The sequence below is a fragment of the Apteryx rowi genome, unplaced genomic scaffold (assembly GCF_003343035.1).
Source record: "Apteryx rowi isolate R43461 unplaced genomic scaffold, aptRow1 scaffold_77, whole genome shotgun sequence".
Classification (NCBI taxonomy): Eukaryota; Metazoa; Chordata; class Aves; order Apterygiformes; family Apterygidae; genus Apteryx; species Apteryx rowi.
In genome coordinates this window covers 2178822-2204401 of record NW_020451060.1, presented here as the reverse complement: position 1 = coordinate 2204401, position 25580 = coordinate 2178822, and the positions used below count along the sequence as shown (strand labels likewise).

The window sequence follows — 25580 nt, the reverse complement described above, 5'->3', positions numbered from 1 at the left end:
AAAAAATCCACCATGGGCTATTAGACTCAAAGACATCACCCTGTCTCAGGAAGTCCCTGAACCCCACATGTCTAGCAGCTCAGAGATTATGAGGAGTATCACTGTCAAGTCTTGTTTCTATCATTAAATTCTGCCAGGATGACTGAGGGTGGCCAGATAAAAGCAAGGGGGAAAAATTTGCTTAGGTTTGCTACTAACTATAGGAATAAGATCAGTATTTAAAAAAAAGCAGATGGCATTCAGAAGATTTAAAAAGTGTTTAATTTAAAATTAGCATGTCATAGCTTACAATACTACACAGTACAGCCGATGTAAAATGTAAATCAGTGGCATCATAAATACAAATTCATCACTTTGCCTTTAATTTCATGGAGGTATTGTGCTTTGCTGCATACTGTTTAAGTTGTGGTTGTTTAATGTTTGTCTACCTAAAACAATCATAGTGCAATTCATGTAGAAAGCTTTCATTTTATTACATTGCAAGATGTAGCAGTGGATGACTCAATCATCTGGACTGTATTTTTTCCATAGAAAGTTTTCATTTTTTTTCCAAAGAGAACTTTCACACACTTTTCTCTTTTCTGTCATTGAGGAAAGAGGTGCTCTTTCACATAGCTTCTCTATGACTGTTATGTCTCTGAGCTTTCTGAGGCTGTCCTCATTCTGCTCATTCAGCATGTCCCAGAAGTCTTTTGGTCTCTCTTTTGATTTTTCTGCTTGCCCTGAAGGAAGTCTCCTTGGTAATTCTGTAGGCCCATTTCCATCATTTCTGAAGAAGTCATTGAGAATAGAGGTATCTCCAAGTAAGTCCATAAAAGAGTTTTTCTTACAAGTCTGAGCTTTTCTCTCCCCGTTTTCTGACTGAGACAGGGATCTTTTTCTTGGCGACTGTGTTCCTTCTGAGTCCTGCTGTCCTGTACAGCTATTTACAGACAGCACCTCAATTATTTCTGATTTACTGCTTAATGAGCCAGATGCCATAAAATCCTTGAATGCCTGACTGTTTCCCCTTCTGATATGTTGAACAGCAACAGTGGGCGATTGTTTACATTTTGCATTAACACACATATTATCTTGTACACAGGAGTCATTGTGATGTTGCTCTGCTTCTCCTTTATGTCTTTGCTGGCTGCATATTTCTGTAGTTCTACTCAGAGGATAACCTCTGGCTGATGAAGGTCTAGACTTGGATCTTCCAAAATTAACAGTAGATTTTCTTTTTCTGGAATGTCTTGTACACACTTCTGCTTCCTCATAGTCATGTGAAACATGTGCTGGTATTTCAACTGCAAAGAAAGCCTCTGCCTCTGGATACTTGGAAGCATAAAATTCCTTCAACATTTTCTGCCGTGTTTCTGATGTAGCTTCTGCAATATGTTCTGCAAGTTCTTCTACTGATCCCATGTTAAAGTGGGATACCATTTCCTCAAACTGTCTCCTGTGTCATCAGGAAGGAAAAATAGTTATTCTGACACCTTTAATTAGGAACAAAAAAAGCTTGCAAGTAACTCAGTTCATTTACCTCATATATCCCCCAAAGTAATCACTAATTTCCTTTAGAAGCAGTATTTGTTTTATTAGCAAAAAGAAGAAAGAGTAACGGTCTTAAAAGAACTGAAGTGACTTATAAGCCCCAAACTCCAGTATGATTTCCTCAGTTTAAGAGCTGAAGATTCACTGACATTCAGTGTAGGTAAGGTTATGCGCCAAAGGTCCAGATTTCAGAAGGTATTTAGCTACGAAAAGAGGCAGACAGATAGATGACAATGTTTTTTGGGGAAAAAAAAAGTAGTTGCTTAAACTTCTTTTAAGAACTTGTTAAACTAGAGCTGGATTAACACAATCACAGCAAGCAGGGACCGTCCCCTCTGCCTATCCAGTTATCGGTGGAATGTTTGTTTGTTTTCTGCTAAAAGGTCAAGCTCTAACTAAAGGAGGAGACAACCCTGAGGACAGCCCATAGTCTGGGATCAGGTTTGGGGCAGGGGTAAGTGGAAAGAGGGAGAGGTCAGCTTATGTTCCCTTCTCAGAGATGGGACATGAAACTCCAAGTATCCTCACTGTGTGGTAACTGCAGGCAGCGTCCCATTCAGCTTTCTAACTACAACAGACCAGCCTGAGGCACCGAATGACCCTCATTCACTGTATAGGGGATCTAGATGCATTACAGAGTCTGAGTTCTACCCGCAAGCAAATTGATTTGCTTAACACTTAAGAGCACTTAATTTGAAGGTGCTTAAGCCTTTTGTCAGACATGGCTTTAAATTCCTGTGATAACATTTTCTGTTACTTTATTGCCTTTGAAAATTTTACCTCAATAAATTATTGATAGCTATGGTTACATTTTTGAAAATCTTAGCATGAAGGGTTCCCCTCTACCTCCCCCTTAAGTGTCCAGAATTTACCATATCTATAAGAGTAAGCAACTCTAGCACTTCAGTAATAGTCTGGGTAGTTAAAGTCAGCTGGCTAACATGACAGATTCTGAACACTTACAGATATTACTTAGCCATCAGCTCTCATATCTAGTAATTACGTTGTCTCAAGGCCAAATTAAAAATATATACCAAATCCCACTTCTGTAGGTTTGCCCAGTCAGCGGCAGCTTTCTCCTTTCTGTTTCCACATATCATCCTGCTATTGTTACTGCATTCCTATCTATATACCATTGGAATTTAGGTGGTACTAATAGTCATAGCTCGGGAAAAAGAGAAAATATGAGAAGATGGAAAGATTATCATCCTTCCAAAGACGGGGGTAGGAAAACAACATATTAAAAAAATTGTTAAAAAAATATTGAGCCCCTTGCTAAAAAAATAAATACAATATCCAATTTTTTTTACAGTCTTTCAATGACAGTGATGAAATCTGGGCAAAACCAGCAGCCAGTCAAAAGTTCACACTATAAAATTTCTTGTTTCTATACAGTTTAAACATTAGTTTGTAGTACTGCATGGTGCACATACCATGAACCCTGTGGTGATGGCATCTGCATAACTATGTAATGCATGACATATTGAATCAACATGTTAGTGATTTGTGGGTTCAATTCATTTTATTAATCAATTATAATACTCTTTGTATAGTGTGAGCTGAAGCTTCCCATTAGTTCTGCTCTTCTGCTCTTGCCACAGAAAATCATCAGTATTCCTAGAGTATGGTTAAAGCATAAAGATTAAAAAAAAAAAAAAAAGCAAGTAACTGCTCAGAGGAAAGTTCTTTTTAAGCTTAAAATTTTACTTCTGTCTCACCAAGACAGTCTCACCTGCGGACTTCTTTGGGTGTCCTTCCAAACAAGAAGGTGGTCGAACCTATTTTGTGTACTTTTTTGTTTTTCTGGGTTACAGGATGCATAACAAACAGGTGATGTTGTTTATTGTTCACCAACATTTCTTCTCTCATATTACTGTTCTTTCCTGCTATGTCACCTTCTGGGTTTTCTTCATTTTTCTGGTAAAAAGAGATACAGAAATCATCAAAACTGTGTTTTTTGACGTAATGATGAGTTCTATTATGATCACTTCTGCCACCCTCAGCTAGGGCTCAGTGGTTTGGGTGCTAAGAGTCAGATTCAGAGCTCCAGCATAAATTCCCTTTTTGGTCACAAACTTTCTGGAACACTGAAGGCAAGTGTTAGCACCTCATGTGTAACATCGGATATTTTTATTTCCAAAATACAGTTTAGTTGTGAGGATAAATGAAAGATCATGAAGTTCTCTAATACATTAACAGGGGAATATACAAATACTTAATGTTGTGCAACAGGACTTAAATCTCAGTTAAACCCTCCAAGTATTACCGTAATATAGAAAAATGTCTGTGTCAACAGGTTACAGTCTTAATAAATACATAATATCTTCCTGGATTCATTTAGCAAGCTTAATGGACCATCTAGATTCACTAGTTTCTGCTTACTGAAGTATGTTCCACGGTTTATGTACAGTATATTCAGAACTCTTAGTTACTTTACACTCAAGGAAACATTTTTAAAACAGCAACTGATGAAGCACATGCTCTAGGTAAATGTCTTAAAGTATTCTGAAAGTTTCTGCAACCCCACTGAAAGCTAAGACCATTTGCTTTCAAAATTTGACAAAATACTTTGAAATTAACAACTATAAATAATCATAATATTATTCAAAGATAATGAAGTTAGGGTAGAGCATTTTTTTGCTAATATCACGATCTCTAATACCACAGTCACAAACATGCATATTTAATCAGGGTTGTAAAGATGCTTTTGAAAGAAATATTACAATAGTTACCTGTAAAGGAACAAAAAATTACATGTTCAATTCATTACAATATTGATATCATTAAAACACTCTGGAATTTAAACGTGATGATTCTTAAATAGGAAATACCAATATAATTGTAATGGCCATAAGAAACTGATATTTTAATCAAATGAAAATGATTTTATTACCAGTCTAACTCCTCATGTATCAATAGTCAGCTTCTTGGACAAAAATATGATCCTATTTACATTTTAAAGTTATTTCTTCAGAAATTCTCTTAATTTCTCGTAGACTACTTCCTGTCTCCCAAAAGGCAAGCCAAGGGGAATATAAAGATTAAAGAATGTGCATGAGAAAGAGAGAAATAGAAAAGCAACATTACAGTTTGTTTTTTGTTTTTCTAAATGAGATGAATGGAAAGAATAACTACTTAATAATGTTCTCAGTCCTTCACTAACAGTATTCGAGAGCTGAAAACACAAAATGTGTTCACACCTTGTCATCTGCAGTTCAAACTTTGGTACTGGATCTACAGCATTTCTCCCAATGTGTTTCTATTTGATCCATGTCCACTTCCTAATTTCCATGGGCTGTTCACAATGTTCTTGAGCTTTAGGATCTCGCATCTGTTCTCAATCCATTACTTTGGCAAATAACCTCAAACCAGCATACAGACAGAGATGTTAATACTAAGGGACCTACAGACATACATTTTCACTTCTGTAAGATAAATGCCCAACTCTAAACATTAAAATTTCACTGCAGCTATTAAAAAATAGACTATACAAATCTGAAAGCAAGGCCTCAATTAAGATGAAAAAGCTCTCTATCTCCCAATAGGAATGTTACGATGATAGTAACAAACTTAAGACTGAATTAGCAGATCTTATCTATAGCATATATAAATATTCTACAGTTATCTTGCTCATTCTGTATACATTTAAAAATATTTACAAGTATTCTTTTTTGGATATGCATAGATAATACAGAACTTTACTTGGAAAATTTATTTTAAAAGAAAAAAATTTTGGTTTTAAAATACATTATTTTTGATTAAAGTTTTTGAATGAAAAAGATTTACAGCTTTCAGACCTCAGTGTGATAAGACTTAGCATCTCTCAGGAATAAGGAGTAATGTGAATGCTGTATAATTTAATTCATGCAAACATAACTTGTGTAAATACAAGCCTAACCATGTCAATGTCTGTCTTAGAAGTATTTAAAACTCCCATACATGTGCATCCATCTACCTCTTAATAAACAAAACCAAAGTATATAAGGCAGCAATACTTTGGTTTATACATCTGTTCAAACACAGAAGATTAAAAATCTCTCTTTGGAAAAAAAGCCAAATCTTGTAAACACACTGAAAGTCATAAAATTGCTCATCTTTGCAGAGAATCAGGATTACCGTAAAAAATACTGCTAATTGCAAATAAACCCCCAAATGGTATATTTAGTTCTACTAGTACGAAACTTCAAAGTACATTGACCAACACTGGCAAGCCCAAAACAACAACAGCAAAATACCACCATATACAGACATGGAGCTCCTCCTCTTCTGCCCAAATAAACTGCTGAGAGCTTATTCCAGAAGGTAGAAAAAGTTACTATAAACAGTTACCCCAAGAGCTATAAGAGCAAATACTAGCAAAAGCCCAAGGTCACTGTGAATTACTCTTAAACATCTTGACTCAGTTGTCTGGACTAAAGCCAATTGGTTAAATGGCACCCAGTTAGGCTGAAGCACAACTGGCTCAGCTGAATTTGTGAGTATTTCTGAAAGTCTGCCAACTTAAATCCAACCCAACCCCCCAAATCCAATATATATTTTTTAAATGATAAACTTTTGTCAGCCAAATGAAAACACTTATTTCAGTTTTTCTTAAGATGTCTCTATGTTCTTTAAAGGTCCAATCTGAAATCCGTTACTCTGAGTGACATCTGGATGAGGCCCTAGGTAGAATAAGCTGTATCTTTCTACCAGGGTTACTGTTAAAAAAAAAAAAGTGAAAAGCTCTGTCTACATTCCAGCATTGTATTACTCTGCCTTCTTTTGAATTCAACTTGTATTACTAAGTCTACTCTAATATCTTTCCTCTCATGCATGATTTCTTTCTGAATCCCCCTTTCAGTGGTTGCCTTCTAACTCACTGATTCAAGTCTATTCCATGTTAGCAACTTCCTTCCAACAGCTTTCTATTTTCTGTTCCTCAGGAGCTTTCTCTGCCATCAACCCTCCCCCCATCATTTGCTAACTCCTCCTACATGAAATCCCTTGTTGACATTACAGCACTGGTCTTGTTCATCCGAATTATCCTGTATATCATATGCATGAGGCATTCTTGCAAAATAAGAATGAAATTAACAGAATTCAAATGATCTTAGAACCTCTGTATGGCTCAGTCCATGCACTTCTCACTCCTTGATTAAGAGACTACGTGATGTGTCTCTGCAGTGCCATGAACGTTTATAGGAGGAATGAAACAAGGTCTAGGAGATAAAAAAAAAAAAAAAAAAAAGTGTTCAAAATAACCTGACTCTTGTTCTTACATTACTGATACTAGCCTGTTTAACAATCTATTTATATAATTGAATGGAAGACCCTTTATGAATCACTAAATTTTATGACCAAAAATAAATCACAAGTAGTATACTGTGCATTTGGCAGTGCACTTTACTTAACTTATGCTCCTGTATATTAATATACTGAGGTTAGTAACTGTGTTGCTGAACTCTTTGAAAGAACAACATTTTAATGATAAAAGATATTACTATACTGTTTTTCAAATCATTATTGCAACACTGGAAAGAAACTGGTGATTGGTCCATAAGCATATCTCAGGACTGGCAAGAAACAGTGGTTTAATTAAAAAAAAGAAAAAAGTGGAGAATCAGAAGAAAGAGTCAATATTTTTGTCAAAAAAATTCTAAATCTTTTCCCAAATAGCAAGTCTGGCTTTGCTTTATGGCTCAGCCACATAGCTACTGAAAAATGTTAACCAATTTAACACAGAAAGGGGAAAAATAATACAAAAATTAAAATCATGAATAGCAACAGGAATTCTTTCCCCCGGAATTAAGATTCCACTCAATACTATATAAGCAACAGCACAATTTTCTGTTACTTTCAAATGTAAATATGCTTAAAATTTACAAATACATGACTGTGGGCAAGTCATTCTGAATAATAACTAAAATCACAGTATAGAAACCCAAAAGGATTCCTGCCAAACATTATACCATAACAGATATACAGGATATCCCGTGTTAAAGTATCTTTCATGTATTACATAGCACATCTTCTAATTAGCCTTCTGAAATTTTTATGATGCAGACCTAAAGGCATAATTAATGTATCACACATTATATACACTACATATGTTGTAAAAGAAAATTTATAAGATTGACAGCAAATATGAAATATGTTTGTCTTCATCAAATATTTAATTAACTATACTGAATACAGTATATATTTGCAGTAGACATTATGAAATTTCCACTCTTCAAATGCTCAAATTTTCCCTTTAAAACCTGACCATGTATTTTTGGTCATCTGATAAATTAACTGCACTAATACTAATTACTTGAATGTAACATTTTTACTAATTTACTCAACACTGAACATATGATGGCTTTCCACTTTGTCAAGAAAACCTTCATACAAAGTTAAACAGGGATGAACAATTTATTTTCAAACAAAAGCATGCATCTAAGACACACAGTGCCACAAATGAAAGCTTTTTAGTAAAGGGCAACATTTTTTTGGATTAAGTATTTTAGAAAAGATTATACTGCAGAATATATCACAGTAAATGGAAAAGCATATTTAAGAGCTGCTGAAAGTACAGTAAAATGAAATTGTGAATTTCTGATGCAAAATAGGGAAAATAACATGTAAAAACACAGCCATTTCTTTCTGTCTTACATTTGTTTTCTTATTTTATCCCCTCTTCATTTAACTGCATCTACTCTAAAGAGGCTTTCCATGTACTGCAACAGGAAAGAAAAGGGACTATTACCTAGCTGAGCAGAAAATAGTTTTAAAAGGATCCAGAAAGCTTTGGGACTCTATCACTCATTAAAAAAATGATTCATAAGAAAGCATTTGTTTTCACCTCTTATATTCCATTTTCTTTGAGATGCACATTACCATAACAGGGTTTAATCAAGAGTCCAGCAAAAATGGCAGCATCTGCACATTTAGAGTTCCACAACAGTCCACATTTAAGATTCACATGCACCTGCTTTTCAAGGACAGTGAAGACATGCAGCTGAGTATCAAGCAAGGCAGGAATCACTTCTATCTTGTGATTCCACCTTGAATCTATAATAACTTTTGGATCTGTTAAGCACCATGTGATGGTCTAAGTGTCTTCTGCACTGTTGCAGAACTTTTCAAAGAGTATACACGTACCAAGATCAGTTTTTGTTTACCTTTGAAAGAACAACTTCTGTATCTTTCCTTCCTACAATAGGCAGAGAGAGAGGGCTCTGTGCTTTGGGAAAATGAATGAAAATCAATGTATGAGCATCCTCACACGACTGAAATGCCTGGCCACCTTAAGCCTGTGAACTCCCTCTTTCTCACTTTAGCTCTTTCAAGCAAGGCAAAAGGGTACAATGTGCATCTTTTTAAGCATAGCAAGATGAAAACATACAGGAGAGCAAAAGACCACATGCTGGGAGTGGGACGACTAAATGAAGACTCAAGTACAATACTTGCTTTTTTAAGCTGTCTCAACTCTGTGGCAATTCCTCAAGTCGCGAGATATACAGGATACTGAATTTCCTTCAAAAGCCTGAATCTCAAGTTTTAAACATGTTTGCATAATTATTCCTCAGCCGTAATTGTACTATGTCTGAATTTCTTCCTCTCTCTTACTGCCTGGACTACCCAAAGTATCATTCTGGTAGTATCTTGCCAGATACAGATTTCCAGTCAGCAGTTCTCTCTGGTTTCCCTCACTCGTAGCTGGAACTGTGTTAACTGGCTTTTCTCTGCAAGTATGCATGAAACCACTGCTGCCAGATATGTGGGATGCTTTCCATTGCACAGTTTCATTGTTTGTTTTCATTTTTAAAACAAACAAGGAAGGCATACTCAAGTCTCTAGCTACCTTGCCATCACCTAAGCCATATAAAAGCATGAAACGCAGTAAAGACAGTATGACTTTCCTCTTAAAACCGACCTGCAAGCAAATAATAAACTCTTATGCCATATTCTACTTTGTATTTTCTCACTCCCTTCAAAACCTGAGAAAACACATGCCCTTCTGGATATACTGCAAGTTGCAGCAGAGTGTGAATTATTTCTTATTATTTTCACCAGCTGTTATTCACTGACTACATTCCAATGAACTTCTCTATCTACCCAAATTATAATCCCAAATAACCTCAGCTAATCTTTTCCCCTTATAGTTTTCCCTTCCCTCCCCTCTCCCCCGGGGACTTTTTCTATAGTGTATGTGAATTATTGGGACCTTTCAATATGCTGTTGTTGAATGTATGCTATTCTTAGATACTGTTTTTATTTTAACTGTATTTTCTGTACCTGTCAGGACATTTATAAACATCCTGAGATGTCTGTTACCTGACTCTTCATCTTGGTTTCTTCTTCTCTTCCAAACTAACACACTTCAGACAACATTTTCTTCCTAAGTTATTCTGCATACCAAAGTATAATGGCATCCACATAAAACTGGGATAAAATTTCCTTACTTTTATCATCAGGGATGGCTAAATGCTGGTTCTTCTGTAGTTACTTTAAAAATAAGGTCCATATAGTCAAGATCATAAAATAGCTATCTAGAGCATGTAATCAGAAAACATCTACTTTCAACTGGTTCTTAAATAAACCAAAATTGCTTTTCTATCTACAGATGATATGGTATTGAACAAATGAGGTACTTCAAAGGTGACTTACACATCTCACAGCTTGAAGCAAGCTTGAATAGCATCATATTTTATAATGATTTCTAAAGCGCCCATTAATTTTTCCTTAGAATTTGAACTTATAGAAATGAAGTCTCCCTCAGACCAAACTGGCCTATTGTTCAAATAAAATGAGACTGTAGAATGAGAATTAGATGTAATTGTGAAGATAATATTCGGCACCTCAACTGCCTTAGAAAATGAAGCTAACCTACCTTGAAATTTCAAGTACTTTAGGACAATTGCATTTTATACTTAAACTTTCTGAACTAGACAAAACTATTCAGGATGTTGACTATTGATACTGTGGCAATGATATCTATTATTTGGTAATATCATAGCAGACCAAGAGCTGAAATATTCTTCAAGATATGAAAACACAGTTAGACTTATCGTAGGTCCAGACTACTCCTCCAATATATTCTGCCAACAGTCAAAGCAGGATATGTTCTTTTATTTTCATCGGCTTATGGAGAGACCAGCATTTAGCCATCCCTACTGATAAAAGTAAGGAAATTTTATCACAGTAATATACTTATTTTCTCCTGATTGTCATCTCTCGCATTTTTACTTGATTTAACTGAGACCAAGGACAAACTGTAGTAGGGGAGAACAGACTATCAGGTCAATTGAGGATGGATTTCTTCTCTCTGTTTTGCATTAGCTTCCGAGTCTCACTGTTTCTTCTCCGATTAGGCAACAGAGCAAACATCTCTCAGGAGCATTTTCAATCCAGTTTTTGACTTTTTAACAAAGTGAATTCATAAAAGTCATACATCACTTTTCTGCTCCAAAAGCCTGGCCATAAATCAATATAGTTATCATACTGTTGAAAATGAGATAATCAGCCTGTCTCAATTCAAAGCCCAGGTAACTGCTTATTCTGGCAGAAGTCTGTGGACTGGCACCTATCTTCCATAGTTCCCGGATCTCTCCATCAAACAGTACCAAACCAAAAACCAGGCAGGTACAGCATAAAGAAAATGCAACTACATGCTTCACAAAATGCGACATATATGAGCTCACTGCATTAAAGAAAAAAAAACACTGAAAGATGTACCAAAATGGTTAATTCTATTGTAAGTTGAAACAGTAAACTCAATAAAGCAGCATTACAGTCTGATCATTTGGGAACAATTATATTAAAGCTGAATAGCGTTCTCCATCCCAAAAGAACAAGGAGAATGGAATGTTATCTCCCCAAAGTCTACTCATTGTAAACAACTATCTAAGCTTGCTAAATCCAAAAGCTGTGCAAACACACTGCAATCAGAGTTACTACAACTGATAGAAAGTCTGTTTAAATAATCTACAAAATGTCAATGTAATACAAATATGATAAAGAGGGGTTCTAATGACACAACTTTTGTATTTACAGTATTCTCAACAGCACTTAAACATGCATTGGAGATAAAAAAGGCACGTTTTTTCCTAGGCTGACAGCATGCTTAGTTCTCTCATTTACACCACATTGCAATAACATAAAGAAGGGTTTACCATTAATCCAGGTTTTACTACAAAGCATCCAGTTATTTCTCCATCAAACACTGGCAAGAGTGCCAAGTGTCTGTCATCCAGTTCAGAGGATTAAGTTTTCTTTTACAGTGTGATTCTTGTACCAATTTATAAAAATACAGATATAGTTTCTTAGAGCTGGTCACAGTCTATATTTTGGCCTGAATTCATGCTGCAGAGGTCAAATATGACAGCTGGCAGGAAGCTGAGGGGAGAATACATCCTCCCCCTTTTCAGTTACCACATTTCTGTTGCCATAGTGATTAATCCTGAATTGAATGGCTGTCTTTGTACATTTCTCTTCAGTAAATCTTTAAGTAAACTTAAGTTGAAAACATGCAGTTGACTTAAAAAACAAACAAAAAAACAAACAAAAAAAACACCTTCACATTTTCAACAGGTACAGTATGAGTTTTTGTGACTGATACATTTCCAGGTATTAAAAAGAGCAAATGAGCTATAATGTGGGACATCACTAGTTTTTCAAAATATTTGGGATGTCCTGTTCCCATTTTTGATTTTTCTGTGAAGTCTCCAAGCCTTCTCCAAAGTTCTCCCCATGTTCCGACCCCCCCCAACAAGATCCCTGTTGAAAAAATACTTCACAAATTCAACTTTATATGAACTAAAGAAAGCCTACTCCAGACTTCTACAAAATATTTCACATAGGTTGTTTTTGCCAATTAACACAGAAATTAATTAGGGAATTAATTATGGAATGTTGACATTTAATTCAGAACAGACTAGAAACATTAGAAGAGGATGTTTCCTTGGCTCCGGGAGGCTTCCATTTATTATGGTGAGTTAAGAAAAAGCTTTATAAATGACAGTGAAAGTTACCCAAAAGTCAAAATAAGTCTCAAGCTCTTGCACTGGGGAAAAAAAAAAAAAAAAAAAAAAATCCAACAGGTTGCTTTGTAATTTAGCCACCAGGAAAAAAAAAAGATTAAAAAGCATTAACGATTAAAAATATTTAGTAGGTGACTAAGATCTTAGAGAAGATGTTAACACTTTCTTCTTTCCCCCAAAAATCATAATGCTAGAAGAATTAACAAAATATTGTATGAATGTCTCTCATGACTTTTTGCAACAGCTGAAATAACTGTCTTTCTCTTCCCTAGAAGTTTTACTGTGGTTTTAGAAGGCCACTCTGTCCAGTCTACAGGTTCACTGCATGTTTTCTTCTTTCAGAGCTTTTATTTTGAATGTTCTTCTTTCTTCAGTTACACAAACTAGCTGAAAACCAAAGCAAAGAACTGTCTTTCTAACAAATAGTGATAATCTTCCATTAGTTTCATGAAAAAACTATCAAATTATAAGCAAGTATTTGCACACAGGTGCAGAGTATCTGAATTGAAATTAAGATGCAGAACAAATATGACTCAATGTCATTAAATCAGTGTGAAAACAACACACAAAATGCAAGAAAAAAGTCATTTATTCCAACAATTTATTTTTGAATATAATCTTCTTCACTCAGACCTTCACAAAAGACCAGAAAACCCTTTTCAAGAATAAACTTCTATGAAATATCAGATAAAGCATATTTTGCAGTCATATGAATATGGAGGCAGCAGGGGCGAGCTCTGGATAGTTTTACCTGCAGTAGCTGTCTGTTGCAGTAAGTGGCATGCAATTTCTACCCTCAGGTGTTCAGAATACTGAAACCTGGTGTGATTCTTATACACATATTCTGCATTGTGATAGGGGAGAACTGACCATAATTTTGCCTCCACACTTGCAACTTGCTATGAAAGATTATAAATAGCCAGAAATCTTTGAAGCCAAAGAGAGATACTTGACTGTTTTCTGAAACACCAAGGTTCTGGGAGGTACAACACATTTTTAGAACTACAGAGAATGGCTTCAGCAGAGGTAGGTTGAGATGTATTATTAGTCAGTAATGCAGTACAATCTGTATCTCCAAAATTTCTTCAGGAACAGCTGTCTGCCACATCTCTGCATGGAACGAAAATCACTGGCCTTCTTTTGATTATTAAGGCTCTTGAACACCTCTAGCTATTGAAGCATAAGTTCCTTCCACATAAATAGCACTATTAGAAACATCAGCTTTTTGCAGGAGTTTATCATACAACACTATGTTCTGTTCTTCTGTCCTTCTCCTCAGAACCTACACTGATCTGACACTGTTATTTGTGGTTCATCGGCACGATATGGACAATCTTTAAGCACAGGATAATATGTCTGATTCAGGAACTGTTGGCAGTAAGCAAATTTTTTTTTTAAACCATAATTCTAGATATCCCTTAAAGCAGATGTAGAACATTAAGTGTATAAATACCATGTCTATCTAATGAAAAATTTGCAAGTCTTTTTATAAGAACCTCCTTGGTTGTACTTGAAAAGAGTATAAGCAGATACTTGCTGCAGTACTTGACTACAGTAATAACAAGACAACAGTTACTTTTCATTGAAAAAACTTCTCTGTAACCCACCTACAGCTACAGAACCTTCTCCCAATTTTATGTGTTGCCATGGATTTCTGTGATAACATAGTGACTAAAGGAAGAGTTTCCAAAAAATATGATATATTTCATTTTCTTCAGGAGCATGTGATGAGAAGAAACTTTCACATTTGTTTGCTTCCATCACTGTCATATCCAAAAATATCTTCCAACAATAATTTTTCTTGAATTTAGATGCTAGACAGGACTTACTTTGACTACCGATATTCTTTCGAAATATGGTTCATTCTCTTATTTTCTATTATTAATGCATATACCATTCTGTTAGCTATACTACTTTTAAAATTTATCTCACCTTTCACAGCTGATAAGTTGTGAGAGAACTCTTAAGATGTTCTATTATTTCCTGATAAGAGACTACATATTCTGATTGTTGTTACTTAACTGAATTTAATAGTCATATAGAAGGTATGGACATCCACACTAAATAAGCATTTGTACTGCAAAAGTGAACGTTCTAGCCATTTTGCACAATTCCTTTGAAAACAAAAAAATAAAAATTCAGAGTATGATTGAACTCACTCCTGCCTCTGGAGAAAGAAGAGTCAAAGGCTCTGAAGCAGACTAAGCCAGGACAGTTATGGAGCCTGGAGCACAAAGCAGCAAGCAAAGAAGAAATACTACCAAGACCTACCACTCATAAAAAAGAGCCAAGTTTTTGTTCCCCTAAGTCTTCGGAGGGACAGAACAATCCCAGGTTGAAATACTGTGTTCCATTATTTTAGAGAAAAAGCAGCTGGGGTATATGAACCCTAGCACAGGTAACATTAAAGACAGACTGACTACTCATTACTGGATAAAAAACATGCTTCATTGAAACCTACACTTTAAAGAAGAGAGATTGGACTGGGAAATATGCATATGTCATTGCCTACCTCTAACACAGACCTCCTGAAATCAAATTAAGGAAAGAAACCATCATTTTGACAAACACCTTTTCTTATCCCAAAGCTTAATGCTTACACTTGTTATAACCAGTATAAAAAACATGCTTATTCATTCATTAGTTATTCATGTTTTTAAATAAGGTGTTCTACATACCTGACACATTCCCTTTTGAGGAACAAACCGTCTGCCTCATCCCTTCCAACTGTGCTCCCATGGATCTTTCTCCTGTGCTACTTCTCTTGCTTTGCTCATAGCTACTGCAGTCTGCTCCCGTTTTAAGCAACTTCTACACTTATGTGCCTACATTAGTCCTCATGCTTCAGCAATAAAAGAAAGACTAATAAGACTATCTTATAGTCCTTTTATCTCCAGCAGGTGGAAAACAAGTAAGACTACAATCTGAACTGATATTTTTTATATTGTTTTCCACCAATTTATTTTTGCTGCCTTTCACATTCACCTTATTTCCGTAAGTAGAAACCAAAAATGTCTTAATCTTCAACCACGATTTGTAGAAAAAACAGCATTTTCCCAACTTAAAACTTAGCCACTTCAACTGAATACTTTGTTAGTTTTTAGTGTTGTCGCATCCCTTTCCAGAGATATTAATTTCTCAAAAGATATATTTAAACTTTATTAAGTGCCATATTATTGAAAGACTGCCAAGCAAAACAAGAAGATGGAGTTGACATCGATGAACTGAACAGCACAAAAGATATTTTACTCTTGGTCCAAAGAGACCTATTTATGAACAAAAAGGAAAAGATCCTCTTTTTGATCATTCCTATTTAGAAATAAGACAGTTCATTTAAAGATACTTAAAAATGGGCATAAATAAATACTATCAGAGCATTGTCCAGGAGTCCTCATAACGCTATCAAATAAAGCTACAACACAAACACAATTTTCATCTGATTAAGAATGTGACCAGAAAAAAAAAAAAAGAGAGAGAGAGAGAACAGAAACAGCTACACAACAACGTTTAAAGACACCCTGTCAAAACAACGATGATAGAAAATGAAATCAAGGAGAAAACTGAGTTGTCTGACAAAAATTTTGTTTTTCTTTCAAGGACTATCAGGTTACAATTAACATTCCAGGATTTAATATCATTTTATATCCCCAAAATACTTAAGAAATTTTAACTGTTTTTAATATTACATATGATATAAATTTAACCTATTAAAAGTCTTGTTGATTACACCTCTTTCGAAATCGGCATTCTCTTAATGATAATACAATGAATTGCTCTGACAATGAATATCATACCTTAAACTGAAAGCAAGCAAGTGAAAAATGACCAGCAAAAAACTGATGACCAAAAGAGGAACAATGATCCTGCTTTTTATATAATGCCTTTTGGAATAAAAATAAAATAGCAAAGAAAGGAAAATAATAGCAGTAACATTCTTTCTAAGTAGATCATTTTTCAAAGTTTTCTGTGAGGCTCTGGCAACTCTTTAAGCAGAGCACATAAAACTCAAGAGTTCTTCATTTCAGAACAGGCAGCCATCTAGTGATTATTTCTAGATTAATGCCTCTATGTAAAAGTAAGAACAGGAAATGAAATCAACATGCAGCCTTTTCTACAATTATTGATGTTTTCCTTCCTATTTAGATCTCTAAGAGAATTCATAACTACTGTTGCTTCTGAGTGAAGAAAACAGATATCTTAAATAAACTGAATGACAAGTTAATCAAGAGAAACTAATTTATAACACTTGCAGTCATACAAATTCTAAGAAATGAGACATAAATTACATGAATAATACAACTGAACTCCCACAAACTAGTTTTGGAGATAGTGAATCAACAGACATTTCCCTGAAGCACCATTTTCAGAGTTTTCTTTCATGTATAAAATAAGTATTAAATTAGTATCCATTAAATAAGTATTTTTCTACAGTATTCTTGAGTATTTTGGACCGACTTCCCTGTTAAGAAGGAATATTCTAATGCAAATGTGTTAGAATTGAAAAGGCCTCACTTTTCACTGGTTAGCCTGGTTTGATCTTCCCAGTGTAAAAATTCTTTGGCATTCCTGCTAATGGTTCAATTAATTACTGTACAACAACAACACTGGAAGAGCCCTTTTAGCCACTGTGGAAGCTCAACACTTCAGAATGGCATGGTCTTACACCGACAATTTCTGGAGTGATTGCTAACATATTTGCAAAAAACGATCTGCGCATTCCCCGATTATTTATTCTATGCTGTGGTTTAACTTAAGAATCAGCCAAGGAAACTACAAACGTTTATTATAAGGCAAACAAAAACAAAGTGTTCAGGTATTTAAACTAGATTAAAACCACTACACAATAAGAACAAAAACCTGGAAGCTGTACCTGAGTTTATTCCAGACTTATATGTATTCCAAAAAATAACTAAACAAGATCCATGATAAACATGTACCTCTCACTGCAAATGAACACTCCCAATGAACTCTAGTTTTACGTTTCAGGCATTAAGTATAGACTATAATGACCAATTTAATGCATTATAGCAACCGTATGTTTACACACACACACACACACACTCTGCAAAATGATTTGTTTGACTTTCTACGCTACAGAGATTCCATCATGTACTCTGGCAGCTGGATTTTTATTAATAGGATCGAGGACAAACTGAAGATTTTCAAGCCTCAAATCAGAAAAACATGGCACAGGACATGATTTCAAATGCTCAAACTTTACCTGTACCGTTTCTCTCACAAAAAAAAAACACAAAAAAAGCTACACCAACTCAAAGAGGGTGCTCTGCTGTTCAATTCCCAACTCTTTTAGAGCTGACCAATATAAAAATAAAAACAGTAATTTATTACACCTCCATTTGAGCCTCCTTCTCCTCCTCCTCCTCCCATCCTCAGTGGCTTTAGATCATCCATGGTGGCCATTAACAAAAAATTAAGTTTGTTAGGGTTTTTTAAGATGAAAAATGAGGATAAAAATAGAGTAAAAACAACATTTCCCAAACACTTTTCTTTACCTTGGCACTGCAGACTGCTACGTTAGCAGGGAGCTGGGAAAACTGCTTCAACTCAAAGACATCTCGTACTGCCCACCGACTCAAACGATTCTCAGCCTTGCTGGATCCAACCACATTCTGATTTGAATGAATATAAGCCACTTCCTGAACACCATCTGATACATTAGGAGAAAGATATAATCAAAGATGTTGGTCATTCCAAAACCCTGGAGGTACACAGTTGCACTGAAGAAGCACATTGTAATTTTAAAAAAGGTTTACTTGAAAGTTGTCAATTCTGTTAGGGTTTCAGGAGACAAGAGTAAGACTAGCAGGTAAAAGGAGACAGACACTGCTAAATAATTTTATGGAATATTGATTTATATCATGTAACAAGAAGATATATAAAAGGAAGAACTTAAAACTTGCCAACAGTTATAAATTAAACTTAAGTTACTATTTTAGATGAAACAAAAGCAAGGAAATGAAATGACTAGTTACCTAAATATATGTCCATTGATCCCACTCTTTGATCCTGATGGTCAACTTCTGTTTTACTTATAGAAGTTTTAGGTACAGAATAATTACCAGACTTCATTTGTGCAACAGAGATATCTTGAGTATGATGGGGCATTTTAGACACAAACTGAACTTTGCCTCTCTCACTTTTACACTTATAGATTTGCTTTCGGCCATGAATTTTCTCAACTGGTAAGTTATCTTCTGAGGATGAAAATTCATCTATATTCTGTGAATCACTCTTCCTTTCTCGTCTATTGCGCTTCTTTGTTTGCAGCAGAGTTTTGGAAAAGTTACCCAATTCTCTGTTAAGGACATGTCTTTGTTTCAATTTTGGAGAGCTAGAAGTTCTTAACTTTCTTGATTCAAAAATATGGGGAATTTCAATATCATCAGACTCATCACTAATGTCGCTTGCCCCCTTCAAATCTCTTGTGGTATTCTTAATGTTTTCCAAAGAAATGATTTTGCTGAAAGCTGACACAGTACTATTAAATCCAGGCTGCTTATCGTTTCCCTTAGATGTGAACCCATCTTTTTTTTTTGCCAACTTTTCATAATTTTCAGATGCTGACTTACATATTTCAATATTTTTAGTAAGCATGGGTTCCCGTCGAGCTGGAACTTGGGTAGGAAAGATGACATCATCAATCTCTTCAGAACTGCTTTCTGTTTCCATGACCACATTGCTTTGCTTTGAAATGCATTGATCTTTATTTTCCCTCTCTCCTTCTTCCTCAGAGTTTGATAAAACCAGCCAATTTGAGGCTGTACCTGTACTATGAGCATCTTGTTTATCAGTTACATTTGGTGATTTAGTACTTTTCCCATGCTCCAAAATATGGGTATGGCCTTGGCATTTGTGAAAATCATTACACTTGCTATTTACATTTGTTCTTATAGTCTGACCATTAGAACTTGAATGATGAGCATTATCATTACTATCACTTTCTTTGCTAGTATCAATTTCTCTCTGCAACAATCTAGAGAACCCACACTGCATTAAAGAAAGCTGTCCCTGTGTTACCATTAAAGTATTTGCAGTGTAAGGTTTCCTTCTGTCATATTTCTTCCTGGAAATTTCCAGGATATCATCATCACTAAAGTCATCATAAAAATCAATTTCTTCTTTTTTTAACTGTGCCTTAATGCTTGGGGGATCTCCAACATCTTCACAGTCTGGTTGTGCATACTAAAACAAGCAAAAGAAAAATAATTTACACTAAACTTAGATACCGCAAACAAAGCGAGTTATTTAAAACATATAACATATGGAGCATACCTAATTCTGAAGCAGTATAAAAAAGTGGATTTTCATTGTGTTACTCAGTCCAAAAGTGTACAAAATAATAACACAATACACAAATAAAAAAATACAAAACATAATCATAAGTACAATCATAAGTAGAAATTATATGAAAATGTTTGGAAGAAAAATAATGAAAATAGCATTAAAAAACTTTATTGTGCATTTTAGACAATATATGCTGCCCACTGTTAAAACAACCTGCATTTGCCCAACCCACACCCCTATTTTCTAGTTTGCATTGATCTTGTTGCAACTTCTCATCTTTCTAAGGTTGTTTGAAAAGTGACTTCATGATTCAAACCCAAATACTGTATAATGTAATTATTCATAAAGAATCTCAAAGCACAGTAGCCAACCTCCTTGTATGTGGGAGCTAACGCTTCTAGTTTAAGAGAGCTATGAGTACATAACATTCTGCTCTAAAATTAGTTGAGGCCTACTGTAATCAAACACAAATTACATCTAGGCAACTCAAACAGTTAGAAGCTACAGAAGTCCAGAACACAGCACCAAAACTGCGTAATACTGAGATGAGAGCTATTTCAAAATGTAAATGGAAAGCCAGAAGAATAAATACTAAAGTTTTGTCCACGTGGAAAGTGTTACCAATTAAATTTATCAGTTAAAATCCTGGTATAACTTTGCTTATCAAGAAAGCATTTAACAGAGGCTAAAAAAGTTACTCTTTGTCACCACGCCCCTATGTGAGGTCATACTGATTTAAATCAATACTGATAATTACCCCAGAAATCCCCACAAAGACAACATTTAAGAGATGGTGGCTAATTAGCAGTACAATTCAGTGGGATGTGATCATCTAATAGTATTTTCACTCTCAGAGGCTGTATTTTAGACCTAGCTGTTCATTTCTAACCTACCTGAATGCAGTGTTCAGTCAAAAAAAAATTCATGAAAATGTTTCCATTTAAGCCTAACCTTTACAACAACAAAAAAAAGTTCTAGAAGGAAACCTTTAGATACATTATCTGCAAAAAAGCCAGGATGGAACAGACCACTGATGTGGTGAGAATCACGGTTTGTTAGATTACTTTAACTAAATGGTCCTGCTCCTCCACAGAGATCCAAACTGAAAGGGCCACAAAGCCTTTAAAAAGAGCTTTCAATTCTCTGAACTAATTGTACTCCCTTCCACAATTCCCTAACCAGAAGCATTCTCAACAACAGCAGGTGTTAGAGCATCAACCGATTTGATCAGAACGCTGTCATACAAGCCACTCATAAGATACTCTTCAGCAGTACTTCAGTGAGCCACGCTGCTCTGTAACAGCATGTCAGTAATACCATCATCGTCATTACCAGATGGTCAGAATACAGGCAGCATGACAAGCAGACAAAAAACGATGGCAAGTGCCATCTAAGGTGAAAACATTACTAGCCTGAAAATGCACTGCCCACATTTGCCACTGCAGCAGTTGGAACAAGAGAAACTCTTAGGCATTGCTGTGTGTGTCACAGACACCTCACCTTTTCTGAGCTGCACAGAGGAGTCTCTTCCTTTAGCCATGTAGTGGCTGTCATAACTCCTGCTTCTACTCGCCCTTCCCTCTAAAAGGAATCAAGAATGTTATAAACGAAAACAACACCTGTATATTCTTGTACTTCAAATTAGTGAAGGCAAGCCCAAAAAAATCTGAGTTTTCCTTTCTAGAAAGGTATAAGCAACAAGAGTAGAATCATCAAAGTCCAGATCAACACTTATATTTTTGCAATAAACTTACTGCTCTTTGATATAGCCCATGACCAGCAAGAAATATGACATACTGCATAAAGTGGGAGGATCTTGTGCATACACAGTTTTCTTTCTTTTAGACTTTTTTTTCCTGTAGTGGAATACCTGCTATAGTGTTTACAGTACATGTCATGTTTTAACTTAGACCTCAGCAGAGTAGTTTTGAGCTGACTACCCCCAAAATATATTCTTACTTCCTCACATTACTCTTACTACTATGCTTACAGCACATGATTCTGATCCCATCTCTTCCCAAGCCTCCTCCCTATGTAGGCAAGATAATAAAATAAGGGATGGAAGGATGGAAAGAAACCTAGAATAAGGCAGCAATAAATTCCAAGATGCAAGCCATCTGCAACAAACATGTTGAGGAGAAAAAGGCATACACACTGCATATACTTAAACACACTTTGCACTACACTCTATGAATCTGGACCAACAGTCTTCTTTTTAGAATAACTAAGGTGCAAATTTTAAAATATAAAGCCTTGGTTATCCACCTCTACCCTGCAACATTTTTTAAATAAATATGGCATTACAAAATATATTTTATTAAACAGTTTTTCCCATCTCAACACATATTATATAAAGTTTACTATGATCATAAGAAATAATCTGTGAAAAGAATTCAGGCTTAAAAGACAATTATAGCTGAAGATGAATAAAAGACATCTGTGCACAAAGTGGAAAATATGTGAAAATATCCCCAAAATCAGATATGGGATTTTATTAGGAAGAGAGACACATTAGCAAGCTCTTGCAAATTATAATCCAAACATATTTTTGAGGGTTTTTTTTGATGTAAGGAAATTTTTCTGATTTACATTAGACTGAGAAATTAGCAGGCCTAGTTCATTTAAGGCATTGCATAGACAGGTACTGCTAAGTTTCACCATTCTGTTTTACAAAGTGCCTCCATTCAAAATTATGACAAAATAAAAATATTTTGTGAGGAAAGGGAAAAAGTAAAACTTATACCCAGAAGTCAAAAGAAAAAATTTCACACCTCCAGGATGTCTTTGGTAAGACAGGACCCCTGAGTCCTAAGTTTGAAAAGGTTATGGATCCCAAAAAGCTCTCCTTGATGTTCCTTTGATCCTTGCACTGCTTCAAAATACCGCTTGGCATTTTCACTTCCAACCACCACACAGTGAAGTTGCTAAAACAGAACAACACAGGAGATTTCAGAAGTGTTTGCTCCAACAACATGTCAGAATTTCCTGGCATCCACATTATATACACAGCTTTAGTTGGAGCAGGCAGAAATTCCTAAGGGAGGATATTTTGTTTTAATTTCCCTGGCAGATGTTGCCATTGTGGTATAATATGAACCTGACTGGTTTGACAGAGTAAAAAATTTAAAGATATATTTCAAGTCTTCTACTTCATTGTTGTCTAATATCAGACACCTACTATACACAGTACTGGCACCCCTCTGTATCTTGACTACTTATCTTTCTTCAGTGCTAAATTCTTGATATTTTTTCATAGTCCTCGGTGTACTGTATGCTTAGTTGGTAAGCACTAAACCAAAACACGACATTACTTCTACTGGTCTCTGAATATTCTAATTATCATGCACTCTTGCTAAGTGGATTGAACAGAAGTGACTAAAAAGTCTTCCATGTGGAAGGGAAAAAGACAAGTAAATAGTTTGTCAGATGGAATTCAAACATTCTTGAAGTCAGGCAGGTTTAGTTGCGTTCCAATGACTGCAAATTTTCAATATTTACATAATTGGTATGTTTGACTTGAACAGGAGGAATGTCAAAATTATTGTTTTATGGATACCAGACTTGCAATATTTTTTGTAACTGTCTCTAAGAAGTTGGTAGTTCTGGAGGCCTGCTCACTGCTAATTCTCTAGCACTGAACAGGCATTTTCCAAGACAGCAACAGTTTCTTGAATTACGTAAGCCAGGCAAAAACTTTAGCTAGGCAAAATCTACATCTTTCTCAAATTATGCATGGTATTTACAAAACTACACTTCAGAATACATATATGGCTAATTTGGGATTATATATTTTAGATTTCAATTTTATTTGTTTTAGATTTTGAATCACATATGGCTGGGTCAGACAACTGACTAGTGCCAATAAAAAAATGCAGTGATTTTAAAAATCAAATACATCCCTCAGTAAGAATACAATACAACATGACAAAACATTTTTGTATAAATTCAGTTCTTACACAGGACAGACAACATTTAGTTCTTTGAGCGTCCATTTGTATAGTTTACTAAAAGCCACACATCCACATGCACTCATGTTTCTGAATTTTCAACAGCAGATGAAAAGACGTTTTCTTCACAACTTACTGAAAATTTCCTAATTGTGCCCAACTCAAGTGTCAATAGCAAGGAATGCAATCCAAATGTAGACTAAAAAAAAATAATCCCAGATTTACAATGATTCTGTTTTGCAGTTTATTGCTTTTTTTCTACATCAACTTGAAAAAAAAGCTAAGAGCCTTTGAAAAAGTTTTGATGCAAGACTTTCGGAAATCCAAGCAGACAGTATCATCCAGGTCATCTTTATCCAGAAGATCACTAACTCCAAAGACCTCAGTGAAGTATGGCTTCCCTCCTTTAGGATTTTTAGTGAATACAGCTGGTCCTGCTAATCTGCTATTTCTCATTTTGTTAGCCTTTCTGAAACCTCTTCTACTGATACTTGTCTTTGAGATAAATCCTCAGAAGTATCTCCCACAAGGAGAGCTTTGGTACAGAAAGCTCTCTAAGCTTTTTCATGAATGTGGATATGAAGAATTTAGGTTTTTTGCTGTGAACACTCTTTTAATTTTAAACCTTGCTTAAGTAATGCCAACACAGATTCTCCAGTAGAATTCCTGCTGCTGACATGTTTGAAAATAAATTATTAGTTTTTATGGTTTTAGCCCACAGTTCCTCAAAAATCTTTTTGGACTGTGTTTTTAAATTTGACTTGCCTCATTAGGATACAATTTCAACAATGTCTGAAAATTGCCTGATTACCTGAGAATATTTCACCCCTCCACCAACTCTTTTAAATTCTTTTTAACAAGTTTCTTCTTTTTATTTATTGATTTTGTTAAAATTAAGCAGAACTAGTTTTTGCAGCTTCTGCAAGATACTGAATTCAAGTAAGCTGCAGTCACTGTTAAACTTTTGATCGTATCATTTTAAAGCAGGTCATATACAATACTGAGAGCAACTCAAGACTTTTTCCCATAGCTGTGGCTTTTCTGAATATCTGTTGTATGAAATCAGACATGGTGTCCAAATATTTGGTCTCAGAATCTTGTTCTGATTTGGCATTTACTTAAATCTGTATGAGGATAATGACAATCTCACTATTAAGGCATCTCCCACTCATTCAGCCTTCTACCTCCTTCAACATGTGACAAACCCTGTCACGATCACAAGAGGGTGACTGTCACTGTAGACCCAGTATGATATTTTTCCTATTTATGGATGATAATTTGAAGTTTTAGGTTAAGTTGTCAATTTCATAAAGCTTTTCTTCTCATAGGGTAGCAGCTGCCCATTGAGGTCACCTACTCTGTCTTTTCTATGCAATGTATGCCTCAGAACAACAGTATCTCACTGATTTCCTTGCTTTCACCAAGTTTATATTATATGTCTATACTGTCCATACCTGAATTTATAAACAATCCTCACTGCTTTCCATCTTACTGCTTAGATTTGCAACTTGTGTAGAAAAATACGTTCATATTTCGTCCAGTTTCCTGTCTGCAACCCGCTCTTTCTTGCTGATGTTTGAGTTTGCTGATTTTTTTATTTCCTATCTCATAAGGAAACAGTTGCTAGATAATATGTTCCTCAATCTACACGCTCGTCTGCACTTTTTGAGAAGATTTTAAATGAGCAAAGGTAGCAAAGAGAGGCCTTTTGCTACAGCATCAGCAAGACTTTTGCGCACGCTCTCTCTCTCCCTCTCCAGCATCAGCAAGACTTTTGCGCACGCTCTCTCTC

At 35.3% G+C, this 25580-nt stretch overlaps 2 protein-coding genes across 6 annotated transcripts in view; both read right to left on the bottom strand.

Annotated features, from left to right (window-relative positions):
• Positions 1–238: 238 nt before the first annotated feature.
• Positions 239–4821, bottom strand: LOC112976803 (DNA excision repair protein ERCC-6-like 2). Its single transcript, XM_026088436.1, has 3 exons — positions 4734–4821; positions 3266–3450; positions 239–1438 (listed from the first exon to the last, which is right to left on the bottom strand). Exons 2-3 carry the CDS (start codon positions 3400–3402, stop codon positions 502–504), a joined length of 1074 nt encoding a protein of 357 aa, XP_025944221.1. The 5' UTR covers positions 3403–3450; positions 4734–4821; the 3' UTR covers positions 239–501.
• Positions 4758–25580, bottom strand: part of ERCC6L2 (ERCC excision repair 6 like 2) — a 54792-nt gene continuing 33969 nt past the window's right edge. Inside the window, exons 14-18 of one of the 5 annotated variants that reach the window (XM_026088433.1) lie at positions 22613–22765; positions 21342–21422; positions 18530–19739; positions 18050–18204; positions 4758–4895 (exon numbers count right to left, since the gene is read on the bottom strand). In XM_026088433.1, the coding sequence (XP_025944218.1) occupies positions 4851–4895; positions 18050–18204; positions 18530–19739; positions 21342–21422; positions 22613–22765 (1644 nt within the window). In that variant the 3' untranslated portion in view covers positions 4758–4850. Of the gene's footprint in view, positions 4903–6629; positions 6732–12599; positions 12924–18049; positions 18205–18529; positions 19740–21341; positions 21423–22606; positions 22766–25580 lie in introns of those variants that run through there. The other 4 variants (XM_026088434.1, XM_026088431.1, XM_026088432.1 and 1 more) reach the window with 4 other exon arrangements.

Excerpts from the sequence above, each read along its gene's own strand:
- LOC112976803 (XM_026088436.1), bottom strand. The coding sequence starts at position 3,402 with ATGAGAGAAGAAATGTTGGTGAACAATAAACAACATCACCTGTTTGTT. Across the intron at positions 1,439-3,265 it reads ACACCCAAAGAAGTCCGCAG|GAGACAGTTTGAGGAAATGG; the intron begins GTGAGACTGTCT and ends CTGATGACACAG.